The sequence below is a fragment of the Coturnix japonica genome, chromosome 9 (genome assembly GCF_001577835.2).
Source record: "Coturnix japonica isolate 7356 chromosome 9, Coturnix japonica 2.1, whole genome shotgun sequence".
Classification (NCBI taxonomy): Eukaryota; Metazoa; Chordata; class Aves; order Galliformes; family Phasianidae; genus Coturnix; species Coturnix japonica.
In genome coordinates this window covers 18,595,815-18,607,880 of record NC_029524.1, presented here as the reverse complement: position 1 = coordinate 18,607,880, position 12,066 = coordinate 18,595,815, and the positions used below count along the sequence as shown (strand labels likewise).

The following is a 12,066-nucleotide window of genomic DNA, read 5'->3' as shown; positions in this document are numbered from 1 at the left end:
CTTTAATTGAGGCAGCTCTCCGTGGTTGTCCTTGATAAGAGCTAATCACTAACCAGCCTATCTATCCTGATGGTTTCTTCGTGCAAATGTCTTGACATGCTTAATATTTTGTTTTTAAATATCTTCTAAAGGTCTTTATCCTCTCAGAGTAGTGGAAAAGAACTATCCAATCTATCAACTGAAAACTCTGAGTGGTGTCATTTATAATAACCAAGCTCTAAAAACTTCCATACTGAAAGGTGACAACTCAGACAGGGATACTGTCAGCCTGCAGCTTACTGGGTGATTTGAAAGCATTCACAATTATCTATTTTATACACTAAGCTTCTCTGAAGCCTCATGGCACTGGCATTCTCAAGATATATGGCTTGTGCTCCTCTGTCACTAAGAATAATAGTGGAGTTTACAAAATAAATAGTTTAAAAGCACTGATTTTATTTTTATTTTTTAAACTAGAATGTGATTCTTGAAAAAAAAAATTGTAACCAGCTTCTGAAAACCTGTAGTAATTAAAACTTTTTTGTTTCCTTGTTCCTTAATGGGAGATAAAAGCCATTGGTTTTGATCCTGTGATCACTGAGCCTTACTCGGATTTCCACGGTACTGAATGAAAGGACCCAAGTGATTTAGTACAAGTATGAGAGTAACTGCAGAGCTGAATCCTCCAAATTACTTTTCTTAAGCAATTGTTGACGGAAAGTTCATTATTTTTTGTTGTTCTCACTTACAGATTGCAAACATAAGTTCATTACCTAATGACCAGAAAGTGCCTCTGAGTCCCTGCTAAGGGAAACTGCTTTGCAAGTTATATTGAAGATAAACATTATTTCTTGTGTTGATCCTTGAAGAAACGTGTAGGATCCAGCTGGCATGCTTTTTAACTGACAGAAACTGGAGAAGGACCTTGCAACTAGGCTTACGTCTTCACAGGCTAAATAAAGCTCAGGATATTCCTTCCAGATTCCAGCTTGGTGACAGCCGTGGTGTGTTTAAGTGTCTTGTCTTAGAGTATAATTTAACATGATATGTGTTATTACAAACAATATCAGTTTCAGGAAACGAAGTAACAAGCTGTTGCTTCTTTTTTGATCTTATTGTTTTCTGCTGAAAACTGATTCATGACAAGTTCATCAAGTTGAAACTATTCTTGCTTGTGCACGTCTTGGTACTTATGAATTCCTGCTATATAGAAAGGATTAACGAGAAAAGTCTTAAAATATTGGCCATAAGTAATACAGTATTTGAGAAATTTAGATCCAGGATGTTCTGCCTTAGCAACTTGGGCATGCTTGCAATGCATCTAAGAGCTCATTGCCTTAGATCCCTGGCTCCAGGGTCAGAGTCTGCTATGGTATCAGGAGTTATAACGAGCCAGGCCAGCTAAGCCAAATACCCAGCAGTTACTCCTAGGTCTATGCTGCAACCCTTGCACTTAGGTTTCCTGCATTGTGAAAACGTTCCAGCAAAGCTTTGTTTAACATACCTTGCAACTGATTTGTTATTTTGGTTGGTGTTTGAAGAGCAGCGCAACATATTTTGAAGAGAATCAGTAAGTTAGAGGCTAATCCAAGTCCAAACAAATGGGGCAGGTTATTTGACTTCAGAAAGCTTTGGATCAGGTCCCAGCTGGAGAAATACATGCAGCTATTTACAGAAAAAGCTTCTCTCCTTTTGGACAGAATTCTCTTGGATGATTTCACACTTTCTCTGGGACTCGAGGTTCTAGTGTGAACATTTACAGTCCATATTTAAGTCATTTTTGAATAGACAAAAGAAAGTCCAACTATGGCTTAAGACTTTTTCATTCTAAGGGAATTTTTTAAACTTTTTTTTTTTTTTTTTTTTTTGGTCAAATCCTCCTGCAAAGTATTTTCTAAGACCCTTATGACCTTACATATGATACCGATTTTAGTTTTCAAGAACTACTTTTCAAAGATGCTATTTTTTGATACTCAGCAGAAAATCAAATGGAATGATAGCTTTTAGTCTTACTTGTAGAAGCTGAGGAGGAGAGCTATTTGGAAATGAAATAAGGTGCTGAATCCTATTGGGACTTTGAAGGTGGAAGTTATTTCCACAGAAGGTAAGTAAAAGGATAAGTAGACAGACACTGACCCAGCATTTATGCTTCCAGTCATCCACTGAAACTCACTTTTCTCCCTAACAACCACACTTTTTCTCACGGCCTGGGAAAATCTGAACTTACATAGTATTTTAACTAGAATTGTTCCCTGGAAACATCTAAAGAGTGTGTGTAAAAGGAGAGAAAAATGTTTTATTTCCATGGAACTATTAATACCACGTTTGAAGTTCCCAGTGGCTTTAGTAAAAATTATCAGTCCTATTGGTTGTGAGAAAGAGTAAATACTATATTCATATCTACAGGGCTGCTGTTTCAGTCTCTCACTTTCTCTGCCATTGATAGAGTTTGTTCACAGACACTCAGAAACTGTCAGATAAATGGATGCAATGCTTTCCTTATCTCTGAAGCCCAAATTTTAAAGACTGGATGAATAGTGGATGCTATACTACGATGTAATATTTGAGATTTGTTTTCAATTGTAATTGCCCTAATCATGATTTCTTTTTAAGATGGATACTCCACATAGCTTTGAACCAAATAAAATCATCTGGATGTATTGTGTCGTGATGGAATTGATCACAGCAGCATTTTTCCTCTGCTACTTCTGCTTTATTTCTGTTGGTAGGAAGACCAAAAGCAACAAACTTCAACTGCCACGATTGTAATTACTTCCTTATCTCTGTTATAAATCCTCTGTGGGTTTGACATATGTAAGTTCAGATCATACGTATTTTTACATCAAACACATTAAAATTATGTCCCAGCACTACAACATCCTCTAAATCTGATCTAAACTCCATCCTAGAACCAAGAAAGAGATCTCTAAATAAATGAAACAATATGTGAAGAGGGGAGGATATCTGAGCCTGTTTCAAGTCCTTCTTTGTCAAAATTAAGGGGACATTTGTAGAAACTAAAGTATGCACACTGCTTCATTTCTAGGAAAAAAGAAAAAAATCATTTAAACTTCTAAGCATTTCTAGTTGTGAAGAAAATTCACTTGCTGCTTGAGAACACAATGATGAATAAATACCATTCATGAGAGACAGATACTCTAAACTTCATTAGTTAAAATAAAAATTACAGTATTTGAATGGCAGAATAGAATGTGAGATCTCCCTGGTGTAAGTTTGAGACAACACTCCATAGAGTCTGAACTCTGTGAAATTAGGAAGTTGTCTTATTTTCCCTCAAGGAAAGGTAAAGAATGCAAGCCAAGGCCAGGGACATCTGGGAAAGAAGATGATAGCAGAAGCTTTTAATTTTATATCTGCAGCAGATTATAGTTTTTTAACATCACTAACTGCAAGTATGAAATGTCTGATTTCTATTTATGCAGCTCCTAGACTTGTGAGGACAGAATTCCACAAATCCTGTGAATAAATTGCTAACTACATTTACTCACAACTGACTTCTCTTGCAGTTGATTGAAAAAAAATAAAAAAATAAAAAAAAATTAAAACATCATATTGAGCTACCTTTGAAAATACAGTTAGGTAACCTCTGCTGCTCCTCATTTCCTCTTTTCTCCCCTTTGCCACTTCCCCGGAACAAGCCAATCTCCAGTCTTGAGTAGTAAATTAGAATTTGTACCACAGAGTTTCCATTCCTTGTGTGAAACTCCTCAGTAAGACTTCAGATTAATGTTCCAGAATCAACTGGTAAAATGGGGTTTGCAGACCTTTTAAACTCCAATTTCTGTCTTTTGATGATGAAACAAGGACTAAGCTGTAGAAACACCACATAGAAGAAGACTATCCCAAAAAAGAGGATTAACTGCGTGCGAACACTAATTAGAACTTCAAAGTGACTTTTGCTACCATCTCTTTATGTATCTGTAGTTATGATTTAGGGAAAGTAATCTCTAATTCTAGATTATCTGTGAAGTATATTGTTCTTACATACGAACCCTCTTTACACGTAATTTGTAAACAGGTTAATACATGCATTACACTGTTCACAGATACTTTCACCTAAAAATACCCCTTAGCAATTATCTGAGATATCTTTTTCTTTTATCTTTCCATCTGTTTTTTTGTCATCTCTTATTTATGTCTTGTTCACCTAGCCTCTTGCATCTGTTAGCATCTCCCTCTCTTGTCTTCCCATCTTCTATACTTACATGCACTACATCAAATGCTAAATGATTTCCATCCAAGCTTTCTATTCTCATCCCCAATTTTAGGGTAGAAAACATTCCATGATTTTATCTTAACTCTTGGAACAGTTGTATCTCTTCACCTCTTTCTCTTCCCCAAAACATACCTAAGCAGGCTTCCTGCAGGGCTTGGGTACAGCAGGGAAGCACATCTGGTATGGGTTTCTTTACATATCTCTTAGTCACAAGAGTAGGTAAGAATTGCATTCAAGACATTTCCCCCTCTTCTTGCACATGGTCAGCCAAAGGCAGCATAGTTCTACTAAGACCCACCTCAAAGAGATTCTTCATATTATTTCTTCACTTCTGCCTGTGTACGAGTGTTTGCATCTCTGCCTACATCTCCAGACACAGGAAGTTCACCTTCTACACCTCCAGCACTGTGGATTATCACTGGTGGTTTTGATCCTGCAAACTTTGACAGTATTTCAAAAGTATCTGCAGTCTTTTCAAGCTGTGACTGTCACTGCGGTAACTGAGAACATGTCAAAACTGATTTATAGCCCCCACAATTTAACATGGAGTTAAGAGCTGAGTTAGAAATCATTTTAGGAGCAAAGAACAGAGTCTCAGATGGATAAAAGAATTCAGGTGCTTAATTCCAAAATAAGTCATCTTAGAGAAACCCAGACTAATACAGTTTTCTGTGCAAAGCTGAAAAGGTTATAGCAGAACTCTTTTTTATTTTATTTTTTAATTGAAATCCGCTGATTTAATCATGAAGCTTTTTAGTTCTCCCATCATCAGGAAGAGAATCTTTACCCACTGTTCCTTTCCTGGCAATTGCATTAGAGCTCACTCTCTTCTGTAAGGCATTGCCAGTGCTATACTCAAGGCAATGCTTTGCTTTATAGTTTTAAGTTTTAGTTTTACATCTCGTTCAATTACTCCTACAATATTTGGACATTTCCTTAATAGATGTTCTCATCTCATGTTTGGAAATAATGATTTGACTCATCTTTTGCAGAGAACTAAATCTGTATGGATAGAATTGCATTTGCTGCACATATGAAAAGCAACAAGACATCTTGTAATTTTGCAGTATTTGCAATATTAAGCCAATCTAAACAATTTGTATCTCAGGCCTCTTTTCAGAAGATGACTGAATCAAATATTCTCGTTTTCAGTTTTGAAATTCAATGACAGCTTGTCAGCTTGCAAGCCAGAAACAGAGATGACTGCCAAGAGAGTCTAGTTACTGATTTTTTTTTCATGATGCACTATTTTCAAATGTATTGCTTCACTCGTTTCCATTACAGTTTCTGAATACAAGAATACATATGGACTGTGGAAAGATGATGAGCCGCTTTTAAGTGCTCCAGAAATGAAAGGTGGAGAAATAGGTATAGTGAACAATAGATTTCCCAAAGTTAAACCATTTTTTACACATGTAAATGTCTTCCACAGTATTTTTTCACATCTCACTATTTCCATAACAGAGAATGTGAGAATGCATGCGCTGTTTTGAGTCAAAATTAAAGCTTTGCTTTTCACCAACACAGGGAATGGAAGATTTTCCTATCACCAGATGGCTCAGTGGCATGTAAACCTTCTTAGTAACTGAAATATTTAAAAACTTGAAGTGGATGGAAGGTTTATTTTATCTTTTTTAATTTCCCAGTATATCCTTCCCCTTCCATACGCAGATGATATAGGTCCCCAGTTCAGTCTCTTTTTTGGACTCTATATGAGGCTGTTGTTCTGGTTCTCACTGCTCTGAAACTACTATCTATAAACACGCTGTGATAAGTTGGTAACAAAAGCACTGAAATTTATTATACGTCTACCAGTGGAACATCAGGAAAAGGCAATAATAACCGGGCAAAGTGCTTCAGAGCTTTACTGGGACAATCAAAGCCTCACAAATTCCCTTAAAACATAGGAGGAAATATTTCAAAGGCTTCACTTTATAGAAAAAGCTGCAAAGATTTGTTTCAGCAGTTGTAAAACTGGCAGCGGGACAAGTTTTGCCAGTTTCCTTTTATCCAAAACATTTTTCACAAAGCCTTAAAAAATATTATCTCTGTACATTCTACTACAGTCTTGAGTTCATCTGATTTGTCTATCTCCTCATCAGTTTACGTCACTTATATCTAAAAAATACAGTTACCAAACCTAACAAATAAAGTAATGCAAAAAGCATAACCTAGCAACCACTGATTTGGGATGCCATATATTTTTTCCTGATAAATAAAACTTCCTCTTACCAGAGTTAGTGGAGCATTCTGCTGGTCATGATTGATAATACCTGTTAGTGTCGCTTGCTTTCAAAAGCTTTCTCCAGAACATCAAGAGTGCAGCAAAGAATTTTAGAAGCATCTCAACATAAAAATTTAAATTCATTTCTATCACTGCGAAATTCACTTAAAATCAAGTTTGCTGGGAAGCATTCAGAAGGCCAACAAGCTAATCTTTTCAGTGAACTTCACCTATAAACAAACATGATTATATCAAGCCTGAATCACCCCCTTCCATATAGTACCAACATCACACTTCAGTTTTCATTTAAATACAATCTGGCTGTGTTTCTTTGCTTATCCAAATTTTGATGATTAGATTTCTATTCAACGTTATTAAGGCTACTAAGTGATGCTCATCTGCCAATAGTCTTAACACTAGAATCGGATGAGGAGATCCTAGGTGAGGGGAAATGGAATAATCTTAAACCCAATCAATTTTGGAATCTGTTCTTTTTCATAATATAAATATTATGCTTGAATTTTATTTTATTTTTTAAAGAAAGCACCACTAATTACCCTCGTCTCTCCATGTCTGAGATTTCTGAGGGAGCAATGACAGTGTTGCTCTCTCAATGCTCAAGCATATGCCAAGAAAAAGCATTGGATGATATCATGGTAACAACACTAAGAAAAAGCTGGGTTAATCAGCTGAACTTGCTTGATACCGGAACTACAGCCAGTAAAAAATTGCTTTGATTTTGAAACAGCAGGAGCATCTATGCCTCAAAGCTTTTGACAACCAACCCCAGGAATTAAATGGCAGTTTGGTAATCTTTGCCTTTCTCTGCATTTTAGGGGATGTTAGCATCCACCCCACACCCAGTGGCACTCTGATCAGCTCTCTCAGAATAGAAGATTGTTCAATGGATGGATCCATGCTCTTCTAAACACCAAATCAGAGCATAGTATTTTTCTCCACATATAGCACATACCTGCAGAATCTAACAGCTAACCTGTTCCACTGATTACTTAGATATGCTCTAGGAATAAATCACAATCATATTTCTCAGAAGGAATGCTGGAAATGTGCAGCTGGAGGGGAAGATAACCACAAAGCCATCTGTCTTGCCAGAACTCTGCAATGTGTGTCCACCTGTATCTACCTGCCAGCACTGGGGTAGCTTTAGCTAGAAATAATCCTAAGGGCTGAGCCTAAATGTTGCTACCAGGAATCCCACAGGCCTCCCTGTATTTCTGAGAAATAGAATCTGCTCCCAGACAGAGGTCAAATCTTTTCATCTGACCATTTTTAATCCAGTCGCTCAAGTGAGAGTGAAAAAAGCAGTTATTGTTTGAGTCAAAGTGTGGGCTTGTAGACCCCTCATGAGAAACACAGAGCCAGTGGCAACCCACATCAAGCTGCTGAGCTAGAGGTGAGCTGAGCTGGGTCTTCCTGGCCAGAAAGCACCAAAATAAAACTGACTTTTACCAGTTCACATTAACTCTATCTTATATCCTTACTTTTACAGGCTGTTCTTCCCTCTCTAGTATGCCTGAACTTCTGCATATTAGCATATTAGGTCAACCACCCTCATTAAGACTTGTGCTGATATTTCTGATTTCCATCTTTTTTTGCTCAACTTCTCCTCATCTACTGGAGACATGAATAGTAATTTTTTCCCCAGATGCTTGTCCTTTGATCATGACAGAGTTGTCTATAAACATTACATCAAATGGGGCTTCCCCATTTCTATATAAATGTTTACTGTGTGTTCAGAGGTGCTGGAGAAACAACAATCAGCTATTCCTGTTGGAGTCACTAACAATTTTTATTCCCTAACTCCTTTTACACTATGAATATTAAGCTTAATACATCTGCAGTCTCAATGATGAGAAAAATAGCACATAAAAGGTTAATAGTGACCAGATCATTTACTGGTACATAAATTGCATGAGTGTATTTTTGACCCTAATGCCGATGGTTTTTTATACTTGTGTTGGAAGCAGAAGGAGGGGTTATTTGCTATTTGCTGTGGAAACCATTTGAAATTTGATCTGTAGGCTAATCTAATTACAGTGCTAATGATAATCAGATGAGATGTCTGGACTGATGGCTAAAGTCTGCTGTGAACTCAATCCTCAGAGAACTTAATTTTAGCCAGCTACAGCAACAAGGATTGTATACTCCATTTTGCACAACAGGTAATTGAATTTTATATATGTATGAACATATACCATAGAATCAGAATCATCTGAGTTGGAAGGGACCCTTAAAGGTCATCCAATCCAAATCCATTGCAATGAACAGAGACAAGCGCAGCTCAATCAGGTACTCAGAGCCCCGTCCAGCCTGATCTTGACAGAGCTGTAAACACTGTTCCGCAATATCTTGTGTAGACCTCAATTTCTCTTCTGCTAATAAATGATTCAGCTAAATGGAAAAATCTATGCACTTTGGATGGCTGATATCAGATCCTGGTTGCAACACATTATAAGGAGTCACTGCCCTTCAATGAGAGCCTAAGTGACACCAGCAGTGTTGTCATAACATCTCTCCACAATGAGGCAGTTGTTATCAAGCTTTGCCTGATCTCATCATGTAGACTTCATCTTGGGAATCTCTCACCTGCACTCTGGTATTGATGAATACACAGCTCATTTCCAAAACATGTGCCTGTGCTGGATGCATTTATCTGCATTAGCCTTTCACTCATAATTCATAGGGAGTGGTACCTCCAGGTTCCAAAACGAGAGGGAAGCAGGAAGAGCTCTAAGATTACATTTTGCACTTAATTTTGGTAGAATTAAATCAATATCAATATATTATGCTTTTGATGAGTATATTCACCTGTACGGTCATTAATCTGAGTTAAAATGCTCATAATTTACAGTAAATATATATGTATATTTCAAGATCCAATACATAAATGATATAGAACTAGTTAATATAATTAATACATCAACATAAAAATACACCCTCTGGAAAATAAATAAACCAACAAGTCATAAGCAAATCCATTTAAAAAAGGTTTGCATATTAAAAAAAAATGGTTAGCTCACCACTGCGTGTAATCTAAAGGGGCCACAAGGGAATTCAGCAGCTGGGCTTCCCTCAGGCTGGTGCCAGCCAGGAAACGTGGTGGTTTTGGAGCTGAATCAGAGCCAGCACAAAAGGGAGGACTGTGGGATTGGGGCAGATCAATTAACCATCATGCATGGGCACGCAGCAGCTCCTAGCATAACAACATGGTCAATGCAAATAACACTTCCCTTGGATGAGTAAACAGGGGAATATCAGCTTGAAATAGAAGACAGATGACACCTGTAATTAGGACTCATTGGGGATGACAGTGTTTAATTCTAACAAGGAAAGTTCCAACAAGGTGTTGATGAATCACAGTTCCGAAAGAGAGACACAGTTATTATTCAAGCCTTGGAAAAAAATGTGAAACAGTGAAAAACTCGAGAGTATAACCTGTTTTGTTCAACAAGAAAAAGGATTAAGGGTTATTTGAATAGAGCCTAGAATTCTCTCTGCTTGGAACACAAACTGTAATACAAATCTCAGAAACTGCCAAACAAAATTTAGCATCTGTGAAGTTAAGAACTGGAATAGGCACATTCTGATCAGACACAGAAGTTCTTTTTATAGCTGTAACTGTATTAAGTTAAAAGAACCTGCCAGTGCTTGTGCTGGATTTTCTATCACTGGAAATGCCTAAATCCTACCTATGTTTTATGTACAAAGTTGTATAGACCCAGTGAGCATTATAGTCTCTTCTGATGTCAAATCTCCTAAGAAAAATAATTAGATACTGTCCCAAAATTAATTCTTCCTTTCTAAATCTACATGTCCTTCACGAATAAAAAGAAAGGTACACCATGGCATGCAGAATCACAGAATGGCCAAGGCTGGAAGAGACCTCAAGGATCATGAGCCTCCAACTCCCCCACCACAGCCAGGGCTGCCAGCCCCCACATCTAATACCAGACCAGGCTACCCAGGGCCCCATCCAACCTGGCCTTGAACACCTCCAGGGACAGGACATCCACAACCTCTCCAGGCAGCACTTCCAAAACCTCACCACTCTCATAGTAAAGAACTACAATACAGGATGTTAAAATTTAAACATTTTTAAAGAACAAATTAGGCATTTGATTCCATATTTTCACAAGCACAGTTTTCTTCATGTATAATTAGGAGAGAATGCAAACCAAGCTTCTGAGAAGACAAGATAGCTCCCCCATTGCAAGAGGCTTGCAGCCTGGAGACCCATTGTACATGGCTCTGGTAACAGCTGTTTTTCTTACTGCTCTGAAATGTTTTCATTCCAAACTTAATAGTACACTGAGAGAGTCCCAGGATGCCACCGTGCAGAGCAAGAGCTGCCTCACTCTTCTCCTGGACACCAGATAAATAGACTGAATGAAGGGCTACATTTAATCCATTTCAAACATCAAAATGAAATATGTTTATTTGCTTCTTATGCAGGCTAGTACGTATTTCATTTAAGGATGAGCCTAATGGAAATAGCAAGTGATTTGTTATCGTCTTCAGTGCAACTCAGGATTATACTTACAGTGCAGATGGGAACATAAAGCTTTCTGAAAAGAACATCCAGCAAACTGAATCATTTCATCTTGTGAACATAATAGACCTCCATGTTTACACGTGCGTGGTCTGAACAAATTACATATTACAGCTACGTGGGCTTTGCTCTTACTTCTACAGTTTAAGGCCTTCAAAATTTTAGCAATTTTATTTTTAAAACTTGAGACCATTAACTTCCTTTGCAAAGGCTGCTACCATGGTAAAAAAAAATGTTTTGTACTTGCTTTCATAGAGGGATGGACATTATTCTCTTAAGCTCACTCATCACTGTGAACTACTAACAACAGTTTATTTTACTAAGATGGTGCTTTTATTGTAACTAAGACAGGAATCCCGGGTAGCTGAGCAGTTAATCCTGCCTCATCATTCTGAACAGACCATCAACACAGTTTGAGTTCTTCTGCCTGTGCAATAACAACCATCTGACCAACCAGACTTCTACAGCAAACTTACCCAGTTTTTGCAAAACTTGCCCAATATCTTAACATGGACCGGCTCAAGATTTCTTCAGCTTTGGTGTAATTAACTCTTCTTTCTAGAGGCAATCCGAACACAAATTCAATCTCATAACCGTGCATTACTCCCATCCACTCTGGCCAAGGGAGCTTTGAGGATCGATGTTCAAAGAAGTAAAAGAACACATTGTTCCCTACTTCTGCAATCTTTTTGGCAAACTCGAGTGCAGGACATATTATATGGTAGTCCCCAATAACATCATCCATGGCATCACGGTAATGTTCTGGCTTTTGCTCATTTTCCCAATCCGTGTACTGAAAAATGATAGATTCTATAGCAAGTGGGCTCGCTTGTGGAAAGGATAGAGTTAAAGCTACTTCAAATTGTGTTTTATTGATCAAACTATCACTGTCCTTGCTGAAGCCAGGGACTCCATATACTAGAAAACTCGTTCCTTCATCTTTGTTAACACCAACCAAAACCTGTGTTTGCTTGAAAATGCCATTCTCAATCAGTGTTTTTGGCATGTCCATGAGAAAATCACCATCCACAGATGGACAAAAATAAATGTGTAAAA

At 37.6% G+C, this 12,066-nt stretch overlaps 1 protein-coding gene across 5 annotated transcripts in view; it reads right to left on the bottom strand.

The window, feature by feature from the left end:
• BCHE (butyrylcholinesterase) overlaps nt 1-12,066 on the bottom strand; it is a 46,589-nt gene that overhangs the window by 15,015 nt on the left and 19,508 nt on the right. For all 5 annotated transcript variants that reach the window (XM_032446555.1, XM_015872027.2, XM_032446554.1 and 2 more), the window contains exon 2: nt 11,487-12,066. This exon is cut by the window's right edge and continues 945 nt beyond it. In XM_032446555.1, the coding sequence (XP_032302446.1) occupies nt 11,487-12,066 (580 nt within the window). The remainder of the gene's footprint in view (nt 1-11,486) is intronic.